We start from the raw sequence: 26,318 nt of genomic DNA, 5'->3' as shown, positions 1-26,318 counted from the left end.
ATAATATAACAAACGAACTTAAACATTGATAAACTAACAAACATAAATGAACTAACATAAACAATTATTCATGAACATAAATGAAGAAACGATACATGTTGAAGAGGTATGTACCCGCCTCAACACCGAGCAAGGCGGGTCAACCCACAAGATATAGACAAGAGGCTTGAAATCAAGACACTATGAAGGCACAAAGCCAAAACCTATGCGCATGGCGCATATCACATATGCTCATGCATCACATGCTCAGGCATCATATGCCCAGGCACCACACATGCTCAGGCATCATATGCCCAGGCATCACATATGCTCACGCATCACATATGCTCACGCATCACATATGCTCACGCATATCACATATGCGCGTGGCGCATAAGCGCGCGGCACATATCGCATGCTCGTGCATATCACATCTGCGCATGAAACATCTGCGCGTGAGAATAAAGAGAAGACCTCGCGCATCCTCAGGATTGGCGCATATCATACATGCACATAATCAACCTCGTCCTTATCCAAATCAGGATTAGGGCAACCTTGATTGTGCACGTCAGACAACCTTCCAGAAGGTATCTTTTTAAGGAATAAGAATATGCTGATGTCGACAGCTGCCAATGAAAAGTGGACAACTCAGCATAAACCATGTGCTACCACGTGATTATAACCAATGAGAAAGCACCAGGTGTCCCAGAGGACACGTGGCGCAGAGCAATTGGAGGAGGCCAACAAGGCTGAGCCCAATCAGTGGAAACCCTAGCACTATAAATACAGCATCAACTCCACAAGGAGAGACATCCAATCATATTCAATCATATTCAATTACATTCAATCACAGACAGTTACAGTCAGTAACATACATCAGATAACATCCAATTACAGAGTATTCAGCTATTAAGCAATACACTCCAAATTCCTTACTCTCACATATTATTATCTTCTCCCACAAATACTTATTCTCACACCGGAGGGTTACCCCAAAGAGGACCCCTCTGTCCCTTTCTGAGGGGTAAGTTGACGGTGTTGTTCGTTTTGTAGGTGGAAGAACATCATATTCAAGAGAAACCATCGGTGAAATAGCATAATCACACCCGAGGAAAGTAGATCGTCTACCAGTGAGTCGATCCACGCTTCTTCATTGGCGCCATCCACTGTTACAACGGCAATCAGATCTCATCAGATCTATATATAAAAAAAAATCACCATAGTTTCCGGCGTTCATAACGTTGATCAAGTTCTGGAGGATATTGAACGTGAGGATGTTAATGAGGGACAGCAGTTTCTGAGGGGGCCGCGTGATTCTACGCGCACCACCAGTAACCGTCCCTTCATCACAACTCCTCACGGCCAGACTGAAACTCCTCCAGACGATCTCACGTTACAAAATCTTGCCGGCGCGAAACAAAAAGGACCAATGGGTCCAGAAGATGAAACAAATGATCCTAAAGAATGGCTCATAAACGAGCAGCGGCGTCTAATGGACAAGTACAATGAGATGGTCAAACAGAAAAAGCTAGCCGACTTAACGCAAAGGCAAGCGTTTGATAAGCAAACTGTTCATGGAACAAAAAGGCCGCGCGCGCCGGAAGAAGGACATTCTGTTCACACTGCACACACTGAGTTCAGTGATGAAGAAGTGCACAGCATGAGGAAGACGCGAGATACTCATGCAGGAGGCTCACAGCTCCGCGCGCCTGTGAACATGGCGCCTGGAGCCAGAGCCGATCTGGATCTGCACATACCGTACAGCCCACCAGTTAGAGGGCAAGTGGACGTAACCACACCGTACAGACCAGCCATCTTGGTGAAACATTCAAAGTTCACTGAGCGCATCGCTAAGGCTCCCATCCAGCACAAAACCAAGATGCCAAGTGGTTTGGGCAAATATGACGGCACAACAGATCCAGACGATTTCTTGCAAGGTTTTTACAACACGGGAAACCTAGAGAGCTGGACGATGCCAACATGGTGTCACATGTTTGCTCGCTGCCTCACGGGCGCGGCGCGTGTCTGGTTCGAGAGCTTGCCGACTGGGCAAATCGATGGGTTCGAGGAACTTTTGGAAAAGTTCCAAGCCCACTTCGTACAGCAGCGCAGACACACGCGCGACCCTGATGACATCATGCACTGCGTGCGCAGGAATGATGAAACGATTGAAGACTACATCACTCGTTTCAATCAGGAGTCTCTGGCAATCGGAGGTATCACTGAGCAACTATTGCGCGTGGCCTTTATACAAGGCGCGCGCAGTGATCAACTCCGCCGAGCTCTCGTAAGCAGAGATGGCATGCCCACCACGTGGGCCAAGTTAATGGAAGCCTCGCGAGTTTTCGCGAGAAATGAAAAACAAATTGCCCAAGATAGGGCAAGAGAAAGAGCGCATCAAGCTGAGTCACCGCGCAGCAAAGAAAAAAGGGGCAAACAGAACTCTGTATGGTCCAGGTTGCAACCAACCAGTTTTTCTTCCGCAGAAAAGCAGGCGCAACCAAGCTCACCCCAGCCCCAAAAAGATGTTCGTAATCGCGGGGAGGGTGACAAGAGGGAAGGCGGCAGAGATCCTAACAGACCTCTGCCAAGAATATGGACTCCCCTCACTAAAACGCCTTCACAGGTGTTAAGCACTAAAAATGTCCAATTCAAAAGCCCCAAGCCACTACACTACAAGGGACCATCAGACAGTGGCAAGTACTAGGAATTTCACAAATCCACAGGGCACAACACTGATGCATGCCACCACTTGAAGAATGCAATTGAAAAGGATGTGAAATCAGGCAAGCTGGCTCACCTGGTGAAAAACTCAAGACCAGAAAATGAACAACCAGAAGGAGCCTCTGCCAGCAAAAGGTACAAAAGAATCTGTGTAGCCGAGGGAGGAAGGCAAGGGCAAACATCAAGAAAAAGAAGCGCGCAAATCCAAGGAGATTGGCGCGAGCAACAAGTAATCTTCCCAAGAATCAGGGGAGGCCCTTCAATTAGCAGTCCTCTGGTCATCACTACACATATTGCTCATTACGAAGTGTCAAAAGTCCTGGTGGACACTGGCAGCGAGTCAGACATCATGTATGAGCAATGCTTCAGGAAACTGGATCCGGCAGACCAAGCAAGGCTTGAAATTGTGAATGCACCAATCTCTGGTGTTTCAAATGAAATCATTCATCCCCTAGGTCAAATACAATTTGAGCTAACTATGGGGGATGAGAAACACAAGCGAGCCGAAGTTGTTAACTTCTTGGTCTTGCCCACCACTTCTTGCCACAATATGATCTTGGGTAGGGGAACGATTGCCCAATTCAACGCCATACCGTCGCCAGCGCACGGCGCGTTGGGGTTCCCAACACCAACAGGTGTAACTTTTGTATACCGAGATCATTTGTGCGCAGTGACAAGTACTCCGCGGGAGGGGAGAATAAAAATTCCAATGGCAGAAAACGCGCCAGAGGAATGGATTCTCAACCCGAAATTCCCGGAGCAAAAAATCACAATTGGCGCTACGATATCAGACGACACGAGGTTGAGAATGAAAAGGTTGCTCACAGCGTATATGTCGGTCTTTGCGTGGCAACACTCTGATATGACTGGGGTTCCGCGAGACCTGGCACAACATTCTCTCAACACGTTCAAGTCTGTAGAGCCAATTGCTCAAAAGAAGAGAGTCATGGGGGATGAGAAAACGAGGGCCATGAATGAGCAGGTTGAGGATTTACTGCGCGCAAACATCATCCTCCCGATACGATACCAGACGTGGGTAGCCAATCCAGTGATGGTAAAGAAAAGTAACGGGTCGTGGAGGATGTGCATTGACTTCAAAGACCTCAACAAAGCGTGCCCAAAAGATTGTTACCCCCTCCCAAACATCGACGCAAAGGTGGACTCCGTGGCGCCATTCAAGCTCAAATGTTTCCTGGATGCCTACAAAGGCTACCACCAGATTCAAATGGCACCACAAGATGAGGACAATACCGCATTTAGAACCGACAAGGGTGTTTTTTGCTACACAAAAATGCCCTTTGGTTTGAAGAATGCGGGCGCCACCTACCAAAGACTTATGGATGCCGTTTTCAGCGAGCAAATCGGAAGAAACCTAGAAGTCTATGTGGATGATTTGGTGATCAAGAGCAGGGAGGAAAAGCAAATGCTCAAAGACATCGAAGAAACCCTTGGACGCCTAAAGGAAGTTAACATGAAGCTCAATCCGAGCAAATGTACTTTCGGCGTACTGGAGGGAAAATTTCTAGGTGTAATGGTCACCAAGGATGGTTTCAAGGTGAACCCGGAGAAGGTGGAGGCCATCCTTGACATGCCCTCGCCATCCACCATGAAAGAAGTCCAGAAGCTGAATGGTAGATTGGTTTCAATCAACAGGTTCCTAGCGAACCATGCAAGCAAATCTACCCCGTTTGTCAACACATTGAGGAATTGCTTAAAGAAAAGCCAATTCAAATGGACTCCTGAGGCCGAGCAAGCTTTCAGTGAGATTAAAGAATGTTTGATAAATCTGCCCGCGCTCACAGCTCCACTTCCTGGTGAAACTCTGACACTGTACCTATCAGCAGGAGAGCGCGCCATCGGCGCAGTATTGTTGGTGGATCGCAAGGGAATCCAAACGCCAATATACTATGTGAGTCGGGTGCTGACAGATCCTGAGACGCGCTACTCCATCATGGAAAAGTTAGTTTTGTCACTAACACACGCGTCGCGCAAGCTTCATAGATATTTCAATGGTCATCCCATTGAAGTACTGACTGGTTACAACATCCAGCAAGTCTTGCGGCGCCCCGCGCTCTCGGGAAGGCTGACAAAGTGGGCGCTGGAATTAGGAGAGCACACGATCTCCTATAAGCCCCGTCCAGCAATAAAGGGACAAGTTTTAGCTGATTTCATCGCGGAAATTCCAGAAGAAAAAATTGAAGAGGCTCAGCGCGAGGTAGACCCTCCGCGAGCCGATGATGAAGAAAATGTTTGGAGATTGTTCACTGACGGAGCTTCAAACAACGAAGGGTCCGGCGCAGGCCTAAAACTGGTGGATCCAGAGAATCATGAATATACTTACGCCATCAGGTTGGACTTCAAGAGCACCAACAATGAGGCTGAGTATGAAGCCCTGCTGGCTGGGTTGCGCATCGCGCACAAATTTGGAGTTAAAAAGCTAGAGGCCCATGTTGATTCATACTTGGTAGCAGCACAGGTCAATGGCCTTTATGATGCCAAGGAGAACACCATGCCTCTGTATCTAGAGCAGGCGAAAAAGCTCATCGAGCAATTTGACTGCTTCAGTATTATTCATATTCCGCGCAGTGAAAACAAATCTGCAGACGCGCTGAGTAAGATGGCATCAACCAGTTTCGATCACTTTGGCAAAGATGTCAGGGTAGAGGTAATGAGCAACCCGTCGGTGGTAGCGAAGTCTGTCCTTGTAACTCATACAACCCCTTCATCATGGATAACTCCAATAATGGAATTCTTGAAGGAGGGAAGAGTACCAGACGATCGCGCACAGGCGAGGAAGATAAGACACAAGGCGCAGAACTATGAACTGCTTGATGGTACATTATATCGACGCTCTTATCTTGGGCCGCTCATGAAATGCCTAGATGCTGAGGAAGCAAGCTATGTGATCAGAGAGATACACGAAGGAATCTGTGGAATTCATGCTGGCCCGCGCATGGTGGTTGCCAAGGCAATGAGCGCAGGCTACTATTGGCCAGGCATGTACTTGGACGCTCTAAAGGAGATCCAAAAATGCAAAGCATGTCAGAGCTATGCGCCAAACACCATGCGGCCAAAAAACAACTTGATTCCAGTAACCTCAGCATGGCCTTTCCACAAATGGGCAATCGACATTGTGGGTCCCCTACCGCAAGCGCCAGGGCGAGTAAAATTTTTGGTAGTGGCAGTAGACTATTTCACAAAATGGGTTGAAGCCAAGCCACTAGCAAAAATCACAGCCGAAGCGATGAAGCAGTTTATATGGAGCCACATCATATGCCGTTTTGGCTTGCCCATGGAAATTGTGAGCGACAATGGCAAACAATTCACTGACAAGAAGATATCCAGCTGGCTCAAGGAATTGCGCATCAACCAAATTTTCACCTCAGTTTATCACCCTCAGGGGAATGGACAAGTGGAACGCGCGAACCAAAGCTTGTTAAATGGGCTGAAGAAAAGGTTGGAAGGAGAATCCCATTCTTGGGTCGAAGAGCTACCTAATGTCTTGTGGGCACACAGGACATTAAGCAAAACCAGCAATGGCGAATCCCCGTTCAGCCTAACCTATGGAACGGAGGCAATGATTCCAGCAGAAATTGGATGCCCATCCCATAGAGTGCTCATGATGAGCAAGATTGATAACGAGCGCGAAAGAAGGTTGGATCTCAACTTACTTGAAGGGCGCAGAGAGGCGGCTATCATCAGTGAAGCCAAGTACAAGAAAAAACTGGAAAAATATTACAACCAGCGTGTGAAAGAATGCCACTTCAAGAAAAATGATTTTGTCCTTCGAAACAATGAAGCTAGCCGCGCGATACCCCCAGGAAAAATGTCACCCAATTGGGAGGGACCGTATCAAATCTCAGAAGAATTGGGGAAAGGCGCATATGCTTTAAAAGATTTGAACGGAAAGAAGATCCCGCGCGCATGGAACGCGGCACAGCTTAGAAAATGTTTCATGTAAAAAATATCAAGTTTGTAATCAAGGCTTTTTAAGCAATTATGAATAATGATACGCGCTATCTTCTCTTAATGTGGATTCTATTTTGCATACATGTTTCACACTTCCCTTTATTAGTTTTGAGCAATATGACAATATTGTATTGACATCAAAACGAAATAAAAACGAAGTAAAACATACATGCGCGAGCTTCAAGCTCAAACGCGTTAACGAGTCTTAACTCTAAAACGTCAGGGCCTTAGCCCAATTCTATTACCTTTTGCATACATGTTTCACACTTCCCTTTATTAATTTTGAGCAATATGACAACATTGTATTGACATCAAAACAAAATAAAACGAAGTAAAACATACATGCGCGAGCAACAAGCTCAAACGCGTTAACGAGTCTTAACTCTAAAACGTCAGGGCCTTAGCCCAATAATGTGAGCCTTAGCTCAAATCACTCACAACATCCATTCTACATGCTGCGCAGACTGACCATAAAAATACCTAAGCACAACTAAGGCAAAGCGAATGCCAAAACATAGTTGTTAAGGTCTCAGGTCGAGGTCGCGCATAAAATTGTAATGGATATCTGAGTAACGCAGTGACGCGTAAGGCTAAAAAACTCATAATTCCATAAACGCGCGATAACGTCGCGCAAAAGAGGAATAATGACAGCGCCAAGACACGTGTCAACATAATCAAGATATGGCAAAATCACTTACAATATGACAAGGGTTAAGTATAATAAATTCCTTACAACCTTGTTCTTATTCCAACGTGCAAGCATATCTTATATAAAGAGATGAATGGGAATGCGCAAGATGCGAAGAAGGGAAAAACAAAATTTCATTCCAAAGCATTGAAATTTACAAGTTTACAAGATGAGATACAAACTACAAATAAAAAAAAAAAAAAAAAAATGAAGGGCTTCTAAAGTCTCCACGTTGACATCAGCCTCTTCATCATCCTCATCACTGCCCTCAGCATCTGGCGCAGCCTGCTCCTCGTCATCTCCAAACTGACCATAGTCAAGTTGTTCGTCTTGAATGGAGTCTTCTATCGCAACAGTGTCAGGAGCGGATCCTTTAGCCACGCCAGAGCCGCTAGCAACGCCAGCATTCCCCGCGCCATCATCGCCGCTACCAGCCCCTTTGCACTCGTCAAGTAATTTCTTTAGCGCGCCGAGGTCGGGCTGGTCAGCAAGCGCGGATATCTGCAAATCATAAGCAAAAATATGAGTACAAAAAGACTTAGAAAATAAGTCAAGGTAATCTCATTAAGGTTAAAATACCTGCGCAAGGATGGGAATGAGAGTATTCATATACTTCTCCCCCATCGCGGCCATTTCCGCGCAGGCAGCGTTGCTCTGATAAGGGTACTCGGATGGGTTCTTCTTCAACATGCCATATTCATAACCATCCGTGAACCCTTCAGCTCGGCCCACCAAGCGCGCGGCAGCGTTGCAATCCATCACCAGGGCCTGAAACTCGCCTAAGTATTTCATCGCGTAAGCGCAACGAGTCATGCCCTGTGAGATCAGCCAATGGCGATCCTGCGCGAGGCCAGCAACAGACGTCTCGAGGGCAGGAACCTGAGAGTTTAATAACTCAACAGTTTCCTTAGTCTTTTTTAGCTCCTCTTTGTCGGACGCTGCTTGCCGCCAAGATTTCTTCTTTTTCCGCCCGGCGCAGCATCAAGTGCTTCCTGGCTAGACGCTGCCGTCGCCAGGGCTTCATCTTTATCGGCCTGCGCGGCCGCCAGCTCTTTCTTCAGGCGCGCAACCTCACTCTCCAGTGATGATTTTTCAGTGATAGACTGGACAAGAGCTCGGTCACGCGCCTCCGCCTCCAGCTCCAAGTCGCGCGCCTCGGCGCGCGTACTTGGCCGCGTCCGCCTCCGCCGCATGCAGCTTCTCCCGCGCAGCCTGAAGCTCATGACCCCGCTTCACGAAGGCGCTGTTGGCACTGGCTCTGTTCTCACTGAGCTCTGCTTGGAGCTTTTCAGCTCTCTCGCGAGCATCAGAAAGATGCCAAGCAGACACCTTAGCCTCTTGCTTGGCTTCCGCAAGAGCATCACGTACTTTTACGTAATCAGAGCGAAGCTCTTGGGAGGCAGCAAAGAAGGCCGACCCAGCAAACATATGATCATTGAGCAAGTCGTCGCGAGCGCGGTCCTCCTGGAACCTCCTTTCGGATGGAGGCACAGCATGAGCCCAGAATTCCGCACCACACACCCATGGACTGAAATGTGCTGTCTTCAGTTATATTCCATCTCGGGCGGTAAATGTGATCGGCTTCCTGCAAAAGCAAAGTAATTATCTAAGTTATCAAAACATTAAGATGGAAGTCCGCGCAGCGGAGCAAAAAAGAAACTATACCTGCGGGGATGAAGCAGAAAAGTCAGCGCCAGCCCCACGAGAAGGCTCCGCCGAGAAGCCTCGTGACGCTGCAGGACTGGCGCGACCCGCGGTCGGAGTCTTCAACTTCAAACTCCTCATCCTCCTCGGAAACAGGCCTTTTCTCCTGCGACCTAGAGCCAAAATCGGTCTCGCGAGGAGGCCTGTGCGCAGGAGGAGGTGAGGGAGGTCTCGACGCCGCCAGGTCGGCGCGCAAAACGGCCTCCTGCTCCTTAGTAATCCCGATGAGGGGAGATTCATTGCTTGCAGGAGCAGGAGCAGAGCCAACGGCGCTGGCACCGGCGCCAGGAGTGCCGCCAGCAGCTTGTACGCCAGCTACGGCTTCTATGAAAAAATCAACAAAAAGAAATGGTTCATGACTTGATCTAAAAGAAAGTCAGAAAATAAGAGCGCAATACGTACCTTGGCGCAACTGCGTTCGCGAAGCAAACATCGCCATGAAGTCCATTCTACCCTTCTTTGAGGGTAAAACGGGGGACTTCGAAGCGACCTCCGGCGCAGCCTCGGCATCTTGTCGCGCTGTCGCCGGCTCTACAATCATTTGAGTGAGCAAAGATTCATTAGTAATTCTATCAGAATCGCGCTCATAGAGACATAAAGGATAAGCAAAGTATACCTGTCGAAGGCGCAACACCGCTTCCCTTTTCCGCCGCGCGAAGGGAGGAGGTAGTGGCACCATGCCTCAGGTGGACAGGAGGTCTGCCCACTTTTTGAGGCAGGGAAGACAAGGAAACCTTGGTGGTAAACTCAAGGGTTTTCCCAAATACCCCCGCCTGAGTAGGAGGATCCTGAACAACAGGGGCAACATCTTTCTTCTGTTTCTTACTGGCCCCCGCGCCAGTTTTCCCCTTAGCTTTACGCTTTAGTTGGGGCGCCTCCTCCTCCTCCTCCTCTTCCACGAGCTCCAGCTCGTAGTTTTCAAGCGCATCTACAATACACGCAACAGAAGTGTTAGCAAAATTTGGTATTATAAAGGAAAATGCATAAGTACAAGGGCTTACCAGGCGCATCGCTGTCGAAGACAAATCCCAGATCAACAGGGATGAACATGTCATCGAAGCGATCGGGGAAACCAACCTCCCCAGCGCCGAGCGCGACGGAGCCACCCTCCATATGCTCATCATATGCGGCGTGGATATACTCCTTGGTGACTGCACAAAACAAGTCAAATGATATCAGCAAAAAGAATTATATTCGCGCAAAAGTAAAGCAATGAGATAAACTTACACAAGCCGTCGACTTGGATAACGGGCTCAAGCGCGCTGTCCGCCCACCTCTTGCTCATACCAACCCTCACCAGCGCCTCCTCACAAATGTTCTTGGCGGGGGATGGTTCAGCGGTCAACTTATTAACCCAGGCGCCAGTTGGGTTCTTGAGGACACCCACATCCGCAGGCGCAGAAGAGATCTCGCGCATGGTCATGCGGATAGGGATCACACCAGCCCTTATATAGAAAAACCTCTCAGACCAGTCATGAAGGCTCTTGAATGAAACAGTGGAGCACTTCACCTTCTGACTGCGAGGAACAAAAGAGAACCAAGAGTCTTGGATCTTGGGCTTGTAAAAAAACTGAAAGCGCCGAGGTGTGGGCTCCTCGCGCTGGGATTTGCACATGAACTCAAAGTGAGTCATGCGCACAAGTCCAAACGGATGGACTTGGGATATATGAATCCCATAAACTTAAGCAGTGCACCCACAAACCTTGTCATCGGGAGACGAAGGTTGCAGTGGGTGAAAAAATGGCTATAAAGGGATATATAGCCGGAAGGCGGGTCCGCCGCCGTTTGCCCGGCCACAGGCAACATGCAGCCAAACAGAGGGGGAAAACCCTGAGAGGCGATAAGGCTGTCAAGATCAGCCTGCCTCAGTTTGCAGGGGATTTCATTCCACCTCTTCACGGCCTTGGCCCTCCCTACCTCTTCCGATGAGACCTCAGCAGCCTTCTTCCCCTTGCCGGTCTTCTTCAATGTAGACATTACTAACGATTTTCTACGGCAATGGATGGGGGAGATTGTGTTGTCTGAGCTATCAGACATACAACTGTAAAATCGAACAGGGGAAACTTCTGAAGAACAGATAGCTGGAAGCAGAACAAGGGTAATCGGAATACAAGGAAAGAAAGAAAAGAGCTCTGAATAATAAACAACAAGATGAAGGATAAAAAACTCTAAGGGTTGGCTTTTATAGGCCCAGGAGAGAGGAAAATGGGTGCTGGTCGGACTTCACGCGCCCACACTCGCAGGTGTAAGCCAACGCGAGCGCGACACGTGTCCCTGACACTGTGTGAGGGGACACGAAAAGAAACTCTACACCTGTTGCCAGAATTCACGCGCCACCACTCGCAGGAACGGACCAACGCGAGCGCGACACGTGTCCCTGACACCATGTGAGGGGACACGAAAGGCAACTGTAGCACCTCGAGCACACGAAAGGTCTGACACGTCTCCATCACTGGCCCACGTCAGCAACAACCAACCACGTACAGGGACGATTCGTTTGCAACCAAAAGGATAGAATTTCGCGCAACGATGAATAATAAGAAGAAAAAGACGAACCCCTACTAAAAGAACAAATTGTTAAGTCTAATATCTATCTTGCCTCGCTAGCGCGAGACAACACACACATTAGACTGGGGGGGCTTGAAGAGGTATGTACCCGCCTCAACACCGAGCAAGGCGGGTCAACCCACAAGATATAGACAAGAGGCTTGAAATCAAGACACTATGAAGGCACAAAGCCAAAACCTATGCGCATGGCGCATATCACATATGCTCATGCATCACATGCTCAGGCATCATATGCCCAGGCACCACACATGCTCAGGCATCATATGCCCAGGCACCACACATGCTCAGGCATCATATGCCCAGGCATCACATATGCTCACGCATCACATATGCTCACGCATCACATATGCTCACGCATATCACATATGCGCGTGGCGCATAAGCGCGCGGCGCATATCACATGCTCGTGCATATCACATCTGCGCATGAAACATCTGCGCGTGAGAATAAAGAGAAGACCTCGCGCATCCTCAGGATTGGCGCATATCATACATGCACATAATCAACCTCGTCCTTATCCAAATCAGGATTAGGGCAACCTTGATTGTGCACGTCAGACAACCTTCCAGAAGGTATCTTTTTAAGGAATAAGAATATGCTGATGTCGACAGCTGCCAATGAAAGGTGGACAACTCAGCATAAACCATGTGCTACCACGTGATTATAACCAATGAGAAAGCACCAGGTGTCCCAGAGGACACGTGGCGCAGAGCAATTGGAGGAGGCCAACAAGGCTGTGCCCAATCAGTGGAAACCCTAGCACTATAAATACAGCATCAACTCCACAAGGAGAGACATCCAATCATATTCAATCATATTCAATTACATTCAATCACAAACAGTTACAGTCAGTAACATACATCAGATAACATCCAATTACAGAGTATTCAGCTATTAAGCAATACACTCCAAATTCCTTACTCTCACATATTATTATCTTCTCCCACAAATACTTATTCTCACACCGGAGGGTTACCCCAAAGAGGACCCCTCTGTCCCTTTCTGAAGGGTAAGTTGACGGTGTTGTTCGTTTTGTAGGTGGAAGAACATCAGATTCAAGAGAAACCATCGGTGAAATAGCATAATCACACCCGAGGAAAGTAGATCGTCTACCAGTGAGTCGATCCACGCTTCTTCACATGTGTTCATGCTCGTTCGTTTAACTAAATGAACAAATCTTTTGGTCATGATTGTTTACATTAAATCAGTGTTGTAAAACTCGGCCTAGGCGGCCGAGTACTCGGCCGCCTAGGCGCTCCTCGGCACTTCACTGCACCGCTTTTCTTCTCCAAGGTCAAAAAACTCGGAATCGGACCTAGGCGGCCCAACTCGGACCTAGGCGGTCCAACTCGGTCTTAACAAAATTTTGAATTTTATTAAAAAAACTCAATTTCTCCAAGAGCCCACCACTACTTTTTTTCTTTTTCACGCTAAAACGCAACCTAATTTATATTCTAAACTCGCAACCACCATTATTATCATCCGATTCAAAGTTCTAAACTCGCAACCACCATTATTATCATCCGATTCGAAGTTCTAAACTCGCAAACCTCTTATTTAAGTTCATTTGAGGTACGTCTTTCTTCAATTGAAACTTTTTTTTGAACTAATATGTATGTGCTATTGATTAATTGTTTTTGTATTTTTTGTGTGTATTCTGTAGAATATTTAGTAAACTTTTGATATTTGACATATATATAATCTCCGAAAAATGAATTTCTTTATAAAATACCATGTCCGAGTACTCCCCGAGTACACCCCGCCTAGACCGAGTACTCGCAACTCCCTAGTCGACCGCCCTGGGAGCGCCTAGCGACTTTTGCAACCTTGCATTAAATACGCGAACTTTTTGCCGAAGTGTTCGCTGAACGTTAGGTTTGTTAACGGGCTTGTTGGCCATTCTTAAAAATGATCAAAATCTACTCAAGATACAATTAGAGAGAACTAGGTCCGTAAGTGAACCGTACATTCAGTGAACCGTTCGACAAGAAGTTCGTTTATTTACTAAAATAACGAACATGAACAACTTTTTTGTTGTTAAGCGAACGACATGACCACATGTCTTGTTCGTTCATTTTATGTTAACGTTCGTTTATTTAGGCTCGTATATGTTTGTTCATATATGTTTGTTAGTTTAAGTTCGTTCACTGTTTATATGCCCATTTTAATTCTTTAGGCCCATTAAAACTTAGTCTTGTTTTACAGATATTACAGTTTACTCTGATTTTATGAATTTTTTATGCCCAACTGATATCCATTTTACTTTTCATTGGTGCTCACCCAGTTATGTTTGTTCATCTATGATCAACTACGTCCGTTCATAAACCGTTCGTTAATACTATTAACAAACAAACATGAGCAAACTCATAATTAGAAGATATGATTAAGTTTCTTTGTAATTATCCTCATTGTATCTTATGCTTCTATAAATAATTGACTAATAATATTTCAGAAACCGGGCTGACTCTGATATTTCCGGAATGGATGAAGAGAAGGTTCGGGATAATGATAATAACAATATTTCAGATACACGGCCACAACCGATTATTTTACCACCGGAATCAAATCCAGGTGATCGACCCTCCTCTGAACATGGCAGTGAAGATACATTTTTAAGTTTAAGTCCAGATTCAACTTCAGGACATAAAATTGTTGAGAATATTGGCATTTCTCCAAATGTAGACAAATATGGCTCAAATCAATTTTCAAAATTTGGTTCACCAAATGTTGACAAAAATAGCCCCTCAAATAAACCACAGGCTGATAAGTATGTATGGAAAGTTAATGACTACAGAAATGGCCCAGCAAATAGACAACAGCTTGCAAAGGATGATAACAAAGTTCATCATATTGATACGGCTGCACCGTTTGAGTCGGTTAAAGAAGCGGTTTCGAAATTCGGTAGCAATAAATTCGATACATAATCAAATTTTAGAAGATAGATCCAAGAATTGTATAAGTAAATGTACGCAATACATGAAAGATAGTCAATGTAGTGAGTGAGAGACGAGTTAAAAACTTGTCGATGTTCTCATGTTCATTTAGTTGTATGACTTTACAGCTTTACTGGACCTTTTGTTTTGTTTCTCTCCTCTCAACGGCCACCTCCTTCCCCCTCTCGCAAACTCACATTCCTCTTCCATGGACACAAACTTCCACGCTAACGGCCCCCATTCTCTCTTCGCCACCCGTGGATGAGGCTCTTTAATCTCGTGCACATCCTCCTACGAGCAGCGCACGGGTGACATAGTGACAACAGTCTAATAATAATTGATGGTTATTATATTTATGATTTATTTTATTTTATACAACAAAAAATCATTATTGTCTATTGATCACAATGTTAAGTTACACCACTATCATCTCTTTTTATAATTATTTTTTCTAAAACTATAAATTCATTCTTTCATTTCTCAAAATTAAAGATGCAATTAGAAGACATTTTGAAAACATTATAGGATTGAACTATATATCTCACTTATCAAACTAGGTTGACATATATACTGACAAGACTTATAAATAGGTTAGTATGGCCTATATTCAGGTTGAAGCGCCGCTATAAGCACGTAACCGCAACAAAATTAGTATACTTTAAAATAATGTTTTTTGAAGGTCGTAAAAGAAAAATGAAAATAAATAAATACAACTCTTAAAAAGAATAAGCCTTAAAGCAGCTTCGACGGCTTGTACATTTTTGTTCCAATGATCCCCTTTACATTAATATGTATAACTCTGCTTTGAACAAACTCTACGCTGGGAGTCTGGGACGGAGATAAAAATGAGCATGTTGCAATAGTATATTCAGAATTTTATAAAACATCATAGTTTAAAGTTGAAGAGAAAAACAAAACGTAACTCTTTTTATTGAGCCATGTGTCAATAGTAGGCTGCATAAAAAAAGGAAAAACAAAAATACGAAAATGTAAGGTATAAAGACTTAAGAAAATATTGAGGGACTCTATCGTAGATATGAACATCCATACATTAGAATAATGTACCATGTATTATGCTACGAGGTATAGGCACCGCTCATCTAATATCACCGCCCTCCCTTCCCCGTTGTGTGAAGCCCAGTCTATCCCCAGTTGCCTCAATATCAACAAGCGATGTCCCCTTCTTCCTCTTGCTACCATCACCACAACATGGAAGTCCCGCCGCCCAAACTTTTCTTTCGCCCAAGGGCGGAACATTCAAGGGGCTATTGCCCCCTCCTTAAAAATTGTCATAGAAGTGACTATTTATTTTGAATAAGGTCATGCTATTTATTTTTAAAGAATTAAGAATGTTGAACACTGATTCAACTATGACATAATAATTCTTTATTTCTTACATATAAAGATAAACTTACTTTATCTTTAGGTATATGCTATGAAATATCTTTTTAATAAAATAATTTGAAATAATCTTCGTTGATGAGTAACAAGTTTTTTTTTTGGATATATGGTATTTATTTAATGAAAAAAATTTGGTTTTTCTTAAGTTATGAACTTATGATTAACACCACCCCCACCCCAAATATATATGTTTAAGTTCCACCACTACTTTTGTCCTGTCCTTTCCTTCATGGCAGCCACATCATCACTCCCGCAAGGTAAAGCGGTGTCTATACTGAACATATTATATGCATATTATATGTAATATGCATATACAATTGTTTCATTTGTATGACATAATAATAATAATAATAATAATAATAATAATAAAAATGAATATTTTAAAAAACTAAACACCCTCGATAATAAGGTGACACCAAGGGCAGTAAAGTCATTTCCTTACACCAACCTATTAATCCTACAATAATAGCAATAATAATAATACCACGTACGGCAGCTGCATGCAAACTTCTCGCCGTCAAAAATCCCAAGAAAATATCACCTAAAAATAGACAAGTTTATGAAAAATTATTCGATTCTGTTGGTCAATTCGAAACGCATTATTCTTTAAATCTTCATCCAGAGTTCCAGAGGTAAGTTTCCTTTTCCGTTGGTTTCTTATTCCAGGATATGATCATTCATTAATATGATTCCAATGCCACGTGATAGGAGCTATAATTGTTGATTTATCGGAGTCTTCGAGAGCCAAAATCCAGAGGGATCTCGTAATAAGCTTCTGGATTTGACTCTCACGATTATCTGGTATGCATGCATGCTCTCCCTCCCTACATTCTTGATAATTTTAGGTTTAATCATTGAATTTTGGGGGGTTTATTGAATTTTTGAAACAATTGAACCCTGGAATCGATTAATACATCTTATTATTGCTTTAATTTGGGGATTATGATTTGTAAATGTAGATGAACTTGTTTATTTATTCTCCTTGTTTAACCTAATTCTGTTATATGAAAACATGGGATTATGGTACAGAATAATTAGTTATGTTTATATAAAACTGTGGGAAAAGGAAATCTAGCCTGCAAGTTACTACCATAAGGTTTACATGCTTGTAGACTTGTAAACGAACCTGACGAACATGAATGGAGCATGTTGTTCGTCACGAAAATGAACATTTTCGTGGTCATTTATATTTGTTCGTTTAGAGTATAAATTAACGTAAACGAATGAACAAACATAACTAAACATAGATAGTGATGAACAAACATAACTGAGCTAAAACCAGTTAAAAAGTTGCGTTAAAAATAATGCGTTGGCCTAAAAAGTTATTAAAACTAAACCAACTTGTCGTGGGCCAAAAATTTTTAATATAATATAACAAACGAACTTAAACATTGATAAACTAACAAACATAAATGAACTAACATAAACAATTATTCATGAACATAAATGAAGAAACGATACATGTGTTCATGCTCGTTCGTTTAACTAAATGAACAAATCTTTTGGTCATGATTGTTTACATTAAATCAGTGTTGTAAAACTCGGCCTAGGCGGCCGAGTACTCGGCGCCTAGGCGCTCCTCGGCACTTCACTGCACCGCTTTTCTTCTCCAAGGTCAAAAAACTCGGAATCGGACCTAGGCGGCCCAACTCGGACCTAGGCGGTCCAACTCGGTCTTAACAAAATTTTGAATTTTATTAAAAAAACTCAATTTCTCCAAGAGCCCACCACTACTTTTTTTCTTTTTCACGCTAAAACGCAACCTAATTTATATTCTAAACTCGCAACCACCATTATTATCATCCGATTCAAAGTTCTAAACTCGCAACCACCATTATTATCATCCGATTCGAAGTTCTAAACTCGCAAACCTCTTATTTAAGTTCATTTGAGGTACGTCTTTCTTCAATTGAAACTTTTTTTTGAACTAATATGTATGTGCTATTGATTAATTGTTTTTGTATTTTTTGTGTGTATTCTGTAGAATATTTAGTAAACTTTTGATATTTGACATATATATAATCTCCGAAAAATGAATTTCTTTATAAAATACCATGTCCGAGTACTCCCCGAGTACACCCCGCCTAGACCGAGTACTCGCAACTCCCTAGTCGACCGCCCTGGGAGCGCCTAGCGACTTTTGCAACCTTGCATTAAATACGCGAACTTTTTGCCGAAGTGTTCGCTGAACGTTAGGTTTGTTAACGGGCTTGTTGGCCATTCTTAAAAATGATCAAAATCTACTCAAGATACAATTAGAGAGAACTAGGTCCGTAAGTGAACCGTACATTCAGTGAACCGTTCGACAAGAAGTTCGTTTATTTACTAAAATAACGAACATGAACAACTTTTTTGTTGTTAAGCGAACGACATGACCACATGTCTTGTTCGTTCATTTTATGTTAACGTTCGTTTATTTAGGCTCGTATATGTTTGTTCATATATGTTTGTTAGTTTAAGTTCGTTCACTGTTTATATGCCCATTTTAATTCTTTAGGCCCATTAAAACTTAGTCTTGTTTTACAGATATTACAGTTTACTCTGATTTTATGAATTTTTTATGCCCAACTGATATCCATTTTACTTTTCATTGGTGCTCACCCAGTTATGTTTGTTCATCTATGATCAACTACGTCCGTTCATAAACCGTTCGTTAATACTATTAACAAACAAACATGAGCAAACTCATAATTAGAAGATATGATTAAGTTTCTTTGTAATTATCCTCATTGTATCTTATGCTTCTATAAATAATTGACTAATAATATTTCAGAAACCGGGCTGACTCTGATATTTCCGGAATGGATGAAGAGAAGGTTCGGGATAATGATAATAACAATATTTCAGATACACGGCCACAACCGATTATTTTACCACCGGAATCAAATCCAGGTGATCGACCCTCCTCTGAACATGGCAGTGAAGATACATTTTTAAGTTTAAGTCCAGATTCAACTTCAGGACATAAAATTGTTGAGAATATTGGCATTTCTCCAAATGTAGACAAATATGGCTCAAATCAATTTTCAAAATTTGGTTCACCAAATGTTGACAAAAATAGCCCCTCAAATAAACCACAGGCTGATAAGTATGTATGGAAAGTTAATGACTACAGAAATGGCCCAGCAAATAGACAACAGCTTGCAAAGGATGATAACAAAGTTCATCATATTGATACGGCTGCACCGTTTGAGTCGGTTAAAGAAGCGGTTTCGAAATTCGGTGTGATTGTTGATTGGAAAGCTCATAGGGCTCAAAACATTGAGGTATGATTTAACTTTTTATGATTTTATTATAATATAAAAAATATGCGGACCCAGTTTGACCAACCCGTTGGACTTATGTATAAGATGACCCGTTTGACACAAACTCGGTCTGAATGACTTGCCCATATTGCCACTACAGGTGCACAAATCGGTTCGTAACCCTAACCTGGTTCGGTTTGGTTTCCGGTCAACTTGGTCAAAACCGGTTCCTGAGCATCAGTTTGTGAACCATCGGTTCCAAACTGGTTGTCGCTTCAAAACTGTAAACCGGTCCCGGACCTGCGGTTAAATTTGGTTCCGAGCATGTTTCTATATCAACAGTTCCGAACGGGTTTGGTTATCATTTCTGGTTCGATTAACCGGTCTCAATGTGCACCTCTAAATTTAGGGGTGGCAGTTCCTGACACGACCCTAAACACGGGACAAAAAAAATCAGGTTTGGGTTGGAAAGTATAAGCTGTTTAAAAATAATGGGTCGTGTTCGGGTTGGCCTGTTAACCTGTTTAGGTTTCAAAATTTAAATATGTTTTGTCTTTACTATATGTTTGCACATACATTTTGGTTAAAATAAAAATACAAACTTTGCTAATAAATCAATTCATTTAAACAGATAAACTATATTGTTAAAATTAAATAAGATAATATCCTTGTGATAAAAACAAAATTATGATTTATTAATTTGAACATATCAGGTATAGATGACAAGTTTATACTCCGGTTAACTGGGCCGTGTTCAGGTTGACCCGAATTTATATATACGGATTAAGAGTTGAAATCTTTGACACGAATAAAAGTACGGGCTGTGTCCGGTTTCCACAATTCAACCTGTCACTGTTGCAGTAAAAATAATATATACATACATATATATATATATATGTTTTACCATTTTAGTTATTTTAAAAATAAACAAAATATCAACCTGACCCGTTTAACCCAAACTATTTTTTGGATCAAACAGAGACGCAAATACATCGAGCAAGAGCTCGAAAAAGCCGAACAAGAAATTCCAGCATTCAAAGAAAAATCTGAGCAAGCCGAGAAAGAAAAAGAACATGTGTTACACGAACTCGACAGCGCCAAACGTTGCATCCAAGATCTAAAACTAAAACTCGAACGGGCCCAAACCGAAGAAACCCAAGCCAAACAAGATTCCGAACTGGCCCATTTAAGGGTCCAAGAAATGGAACAAGGAATAGCAGATGAATCAAGCGTTGCCGCCAAAACCCAACTAGAAGTTGCCAAAGCCCGCCACCAAGCCGCTGCTGCCGATCTCATAACTGCCACTAACGAACTCGAAGAAACGCGTAAAGATTATCAAATATTAATATCCGAACGAGACGCTGCGGTTCAAAAGGCCCAACAAATAGTTTCACAAGCTAAAGAAGCTGAAAGATTAGTTGAAGATTTAACTATACAACTAATAGCAACAAAGGAAACAATAGAATCCACACATGCCTCACATTTAGAAGCCGAAGAACAACGGGTTCAAGAAGCTAAATACCGTGATCAGTACGCAATTAATATGGACATCGAGGTTAAACAAACCGAAGATGAATTGAAAAATGTTAAAGAACAGATAGTATTTGCTAAAGATTTAAGATCAAAACTAGAAACCTCATCCGGGTTACTTCGAAATTTAAAAGATGAATTAGCTATTTATATGCAAGGAAAGGTGCCTGAGGTAGAAGATGATGACAAATTTACCCGAAAACATATACAATCAGGTGTTGCGGGTGCTAAAAAGAATCTTGAAGAGGTTAATAGTGAGATAGGAGGAACTAGTGAAGAGATTGTGTGTTTGAAAACCGCGGCAGCGTCATTGACCGCAAAGCTCGAAAGCGAAAAGCAAGTATTAAACAACATACGGAAGCAAAAAGGGTTAGGAGCAGGAGCAGGAGCAGGAGCAGGAGCAGTCGTGAACCTCGAGTCGGATTTAAAACGAACACAGTCAGAACTTGATAACATTAGAAAACGAGAAAAAGAAGCCCGTGCAAAGCTCGTGGAGCTCCCAAAACAGTTCAAAAAAGCCCGTGAAGAAGCTGATAAGGTCCGAGCATCAGTCGAAAAGGCCCGCTCGGGTTTGAAAAAAGTTAAAGAAGAAGCCAAAGAAGCAAAATCGGGAGTGAACTCAATAGAGGGCCGACTCGCTGCAACTCAGAAGCAGATTGATGCAGTCCGGGCTCAAGAGAAGCTAGCTTTAGGAGCGATTAAAGCGCTAAACGAGAGCCCGCAAAAACCCGATGACCCGAAAGGCGGGGTGTCAATCTCATTACAAGAATATTATGAAATGAGTAAACGGGCCCACGCGGCCGAAGAGGCCGCAAACAAACGGATCAAAGAAGCCGATGCCAAAATAGACGAAGCGAAGGATTCGGAAATGCAAAGTTTAAAAAAACTCACACAACTAAACTCGGAAAACGCAGCCCGAAAAGACGCGTTAAACGCGGCTATACAAAGGGCGGAAACGGCGCGAGAGTCGACTTTGAGTATAGAAGAGGAGTTAAAGAAACGAAAGGGTGAAGATGACCCAACACAAAAGCCCGAGGCGGCTCCTAAGGTTGGGTTGTTTAAACGGTTGAGTCAAAAGGGGAGCTATGAGACACCCCCATCACCGGGCCCGTCAACGGGTAGTGCTTCGCCTAGCACGAGTAATGGCGGGGCCGAAGGGAGTAGTAACGCGGGTGAAGCGGCGCAAGACGGGAAGGGTTTCTTTAGGAGGAGGAAGAAGCTGGTGATGCCCAAGATGAACTTTATTAATATGAAGAAGAAACCACTATTTAGCAAGGGTACTTGAATGTTGTTGTATCATACAAAGATTTTTAAAATGCCATTGTTGTATAGAGGTGAATGGGTAGTTTGAATAATGTTAAAAAGATTCTGAATGTGGTAATTTAGGCTTGTAATACTAGTTGTATTATCATTAGAGTTAATTTTCTTATATGATTCATGTGGTTTTGCTAAATGTATTTATAGAGTCTAGGTTCCAAAAGTTGCAAATTTGAGTTTCTTCTAAATTTAATAACAGCACTGCACTAACTTTCCTTAAAATATCTGTTAATTTTATCATTTTTTAAGTAATTTATATCGACAGTCCATGAAGATAGTTAATTAGATGAATGGTCTCTATGGTGAAACACATAAAATCAGTCAATTTTCAGTTAATTCGATCATGATTTGATTTTTCGGTATTCACGCAGGGTTGTAAATGAGCTGACCCAGAGCTCGTTTAGGCTCGCAAACGTAGTCAAAACTAGATATGTGAAGCTCAGACTCATTTAGCAAACGAGCCACAATATAAGCTTGAGCTCGTTTATGCTTGGCTCAATTCAATCTTTTAGCTTCACCTAGCCCACAATATAAGCCGATCTCGAGTAGCTAATGAGTGACTTGACTCCTTTGCACTCGTCAACTAAAAACTATAAATTTTTTATTAGCTTCACCTAGGTTGAGTTACCTTCAAGCATTTTCAACACCTTTTTCTTAAATTGCAAAATAATTAATATATTAAATATGAATATATGATTACAAAAACTATACTAGTAAACTACCAATCTAATTATTGTGCCATATTCATTAACTAATTATTAATGGTCAACTTTTTGGAAAACTAACAAGTCCACCACAAGGTGGAAAATACAATCCACGTACCAGTTAAAACTGTCACGCATTTCGTTCAATTATTTCTTCGTTAACTGAGACTCCGGGCCTGTATATCAAACGACAACGGTCATCGAACGAACCAACCAGTCGGGTAACCACTTCCTTGAAGAACATAGATGCAATCTGCAGATCACCATCACAAACCAACTCATCATAATATTCCAAACCGATTATCTAAATATCATCAAGTAAATTAAATAACTTTATTATAACTTTATAACAGAATTCTCAAGGGTTTGAAAATATAATAATTACCTGTGAATATAAGGGTGACTGAAACTTAAAATCCACAAAGAAATGAAGGTTGCATGTTCCTGGTACGGGCCCCGGGTTGAACTCCCAAATGTTTATTAAATGACAAAAAGGCTGCTTTGTGATACCGTCGTCTGAAGTTAAAACAAAAGAAAGACAAAATGCATTAACATGGGGTGTTAATCGTGTCGGGTTTGCAGGTAGAATTGTAAATTGTTCAACCTGAACATGACTAGTATGTTTATTTGTAACAAAAGTACTAACCCTAACCTCGACACACATAAAATAGTGTAACTAGAACACAACCTATTTAGCCCATTTATCTAAACATGGCCAACAGGTTGTGGGTTTAATAATGTAATATATGGGCTAAATGGATTAAAAAACAGGCTGGCAAGTCGACGTGTTTCATAAAACGGGTTTAACAGATCAACTCGAACATGACCCGCTAAACCCATTTATCTAAACATGGAAAACGGATCGGTGGGTTGTAAATTGTAATATATAAGTTAAAGGGTTTGAAAACAGGTTGGCGGGTTCGGGTTGACATATTAACTTAAACATGTTAAACAGGTCAACCGGAATACGACCATTTTAATTAAATAACTCAACCCGAACACAGTCCATTTATTAAAAGAGTTTATACAAAAACCCCAAACCTGATTGTTTTCATGTTTTGTCGGAAATGTCCACCCCTGATTTCAACCTGTAAATAGTTGCGGACCCAGGATTTTTCAACGAGTAAATTTATTTTGGTTATAAACATTTCTACGTTTAGAAATTAATAAACCCTCACCTTCACCATTTTCGGTTTCACCAACTGCACGTGAGACACATAACTTTCAACAAGAAATTTAAAACCAATTTCCAGCTCAGCATCAAACGAAGAATCCGAATAACGCCTAACTATATCCGATCGTTGACACCAGGGAAGAAAATCCTGATACATATCAACAGCAGCCACTACTGCAAATAACTGCTCGGGAGAATATCTAAAACAAAAGCCAAGAAAAATAATTTTCCATTCATTAACACTTGAAAAAAGAAACAACGAGCGATCAAAATTACGAAATTACCCCATAACACGTTTCTCCTCATGAACTTTGGATAAAACATTACTTCCTTCATCCCCGTCACCGCATCCAAGAAATCCCCTCTTTTGAGTTAGAATATTAGGTGATGTATTTTGCAAAAACTGAAAATCTTTATGCGAGCGACAAATCGTTTGATAAGAAGACGGTAATGATTCAACATTTGTAACGGTTTTAAAACATCGACTTCGAACACGATGTTCAAGTTCAGGGTTGTTCTGTAAACGTCTTATCAACCATCTTCCACTGGTTTTCGATGTGATAAAGTGGCGCACGGCCTTTGAAGTTGACGTTAATGATGACATTGCGATAATATAGCGACACCGGGTGACTGTACAAATTAACAATAGACTTGTAAACAAACGAACAAACACGAACGAGGCATGCTCATGATCCTTGATTTAAACGAACAGTTTTCTAGTTCATGTCCGTTGGCTGATAGTATAAACAAGCGGTCCGTTGGCAAAAGAGGGAAGAATTAAAATGCGAAAGTTGTGATTTTAATTTACAATTGTGATGTTACTAGTAGAGACCTTAGGCCAGTAAACGAACCGAACGCTCAGTGAACAATTCATGAACTGCTCAGCGGGAAGTTCGTTTATGTTCGTTCATTTAATAATTGAACAAACATGAACAAAAAGTTTGTGTTCATTTTATCAAACGAGCGAACACGAACAAGTGTTTCGTTCGTCCATTTATATTCGCTTATTTATGTTCGTTTTTGGATGAATAATGAATCATCTACTTAATGTTTTATATTTGTTCGTTTGTGTTCGTTTATGTTTGTTTATGTTCGCTTATCCTTTTTCAATTATGTTTGTGAACTGTTTGTTGAGAATTTAAACAAACGAACACGAACATGTTTGTTTCTTAAACAAACGAACATTAACACAAATATTTGTGCGATTAAGTATTTGTCAAATACTCGTCAAAATAACAACTAATGCTAACAATATTCTTAACATTCCCCAATTTTCAAACCCTAATTCTGTGTAAAAAAATAAAAACGGATTGATCAGAAATATAAATTTCTGAAAAAACAATTGTTTCATGTAATGTGTAAATAGAGATGGAATAAGATAATGAAACTGAAACGAAATTAAAATTAACAACAATTACATCTATATATATTTTATGATATATCTGAGCGGATGATTTCAAAATGATATATAATACCTATTGCATTAAACTCCTTACTACGATAGATAGCAGTTAGTTAGTTAGTTAGTTGTGCCTTGATAAAAACAACTGATTACAGTTATGTGACCGGAGCAAGTGTTCAGACGTCGGTATGGGGGTTGTGTAATGACGGTGTGCAAAAAAAATCCGGAATATGCAGTCGGTTATTCGCATAATATTATATTAATCAAATAAAAAAAGTGTTATCACTCTTTGAATTTGGTGAGTCTTATTGCTCAATTTTGATCGGTCATGTTGGTTTAAAAGTTTGGCGTGGGCGTTTTCAGTGAAATCATTGTCGGCTGTCACTTGACAGTCATTATACCATCACAAGAACATAATTCTTTAGCGTAACATACGATGAGACTAAACCCGGGTAGACTTGATATTCAAACTAACAACCTTGCACAAGGCCTCCTATCAATAAGACACAAGTGATGGGTAAAAAAGGTTAACACAAAATATATAAATATAAAACACCAAAATATTTTATTATATTGTATTATATTATAAATTGTAAGATAAGTTATTGGCAAGCTTTAATTATGATATGATGAATGCAAACATTTTTTGATTTCTCTATTACAAAAGTCTGAGAGGTTGTTCCGGTTATATTGTGGCTCTCAAAACTTTTTCTTGATATGTAAAGCACGAGGTCCTGCAAACCCAATGCGTTACGCTCTGTTCTTGAGTTTTTTTAAAGTATGAAAAGGAAAGGAAAACTAAGGATAGTTAAAAATTGGGTGTTTTTGAGTTTTTTTTAGGATGGAAAGTAAAGGAGTAGGAGGAGTTAAGAGGGATTAAATTGATGTTTTGTCCCAATAAGTTATCCTCCCAAAAATGGGATGATTACTAAGGATAAGTTTTTTCCCAATAAGTTATCATTTCCTTTCCTCCAATTTCC

General features: G+C 41.9%; 1 protein-coding gene and 1 pseudogene across 2 annotated transcripts; one reads left to right on the top strand and one right to left on the bottom strand.

Moving 5' to 3' along the window:
* Window positions 1–80: 80 nt before the first annotated feature.
* Window positions 81–22,026, top strand: LOC143610495 (protein WEAK CHLOROPLAST MOVEMENT UNDER BLUE LIGHT 1-like). Its single transcript, XM_077084962.1, has 5 exons — window positions 81–106; window positions 14,085–14,403; window positions 18,945–19,035; window positions 19,102–19,232; window positions 20,191–22,026. The coding sequence occupies exons 1-5, from the start codon at window positions 81–83 to the stop codon at window positions 22,024–22,026; spliced, it is 2,403 nt and encodes an 800-aa protein (XP_076941077.1).
* LOC143610492 (uncharacterized) lies at window positions 21,143–25,557 on the bottom strand (annotated as a pseudogene). The gene is made up of 5 exons (XR_013149599.1): window positions 25,492–25,557; window positions 24,221–24,586; window positions 23,941–24,136; window positions 23,148–23,278; window positions 21,143–23,015 (listed from the first exon to the last, which is right to left on the bottom strand). The product of XR_013149599.1 is annotated as an uncharacterized LOC143610492 (transcript).
* Between the last annotated feature and the right edge of the window lie 761 nt (window positions 25,558–26,318).

This window comes from Bidens hawaiensis, unplaced genomic scaffold (genome assembly GCF_021521415.1).
Source record: "Bidens hawaiensis isolate Kalapana, Puna unplaced genomic scaffold, B.hawaiensis_p1.1 tig00026578_1, whole genome shotgun sequence".
In the NCBI taxonomy this organism is placed as follows: Eukaryota; Viridiplantae; Streptophyta; class Magnoliopsida; order Asterales; family Asteraceae; genus Bidens; species Bidens hawaiensis.
Note: the sequence above shows the minus strand (reverse complement) of the source record. Positions and strands in the feature narration are given on the sequence as shown.

Excerpts from the sequence above, each read along its gene's own strand:
- LOC143610495 (XM_077084962.1), top strand. The coding sequence starts at position 81 with ATGAAGAAACGATACATGTTGAAGAG. Across the intron at positions 14,404-18,944 it reads AACCACAGGCTGATAAGTAT|AATATTGGCATTTCTCCAAA; the intron begins GTATGGAAAGTT and ends AAAATTGTTGAG. Across the intron at positions 19,233-20,190 it reads ATAGGGCTCAAAACATTGAG|AGACGCAAATACATCGAGCA; the intron begins GTATGATTTAAC and ends TGGATCAAACAG.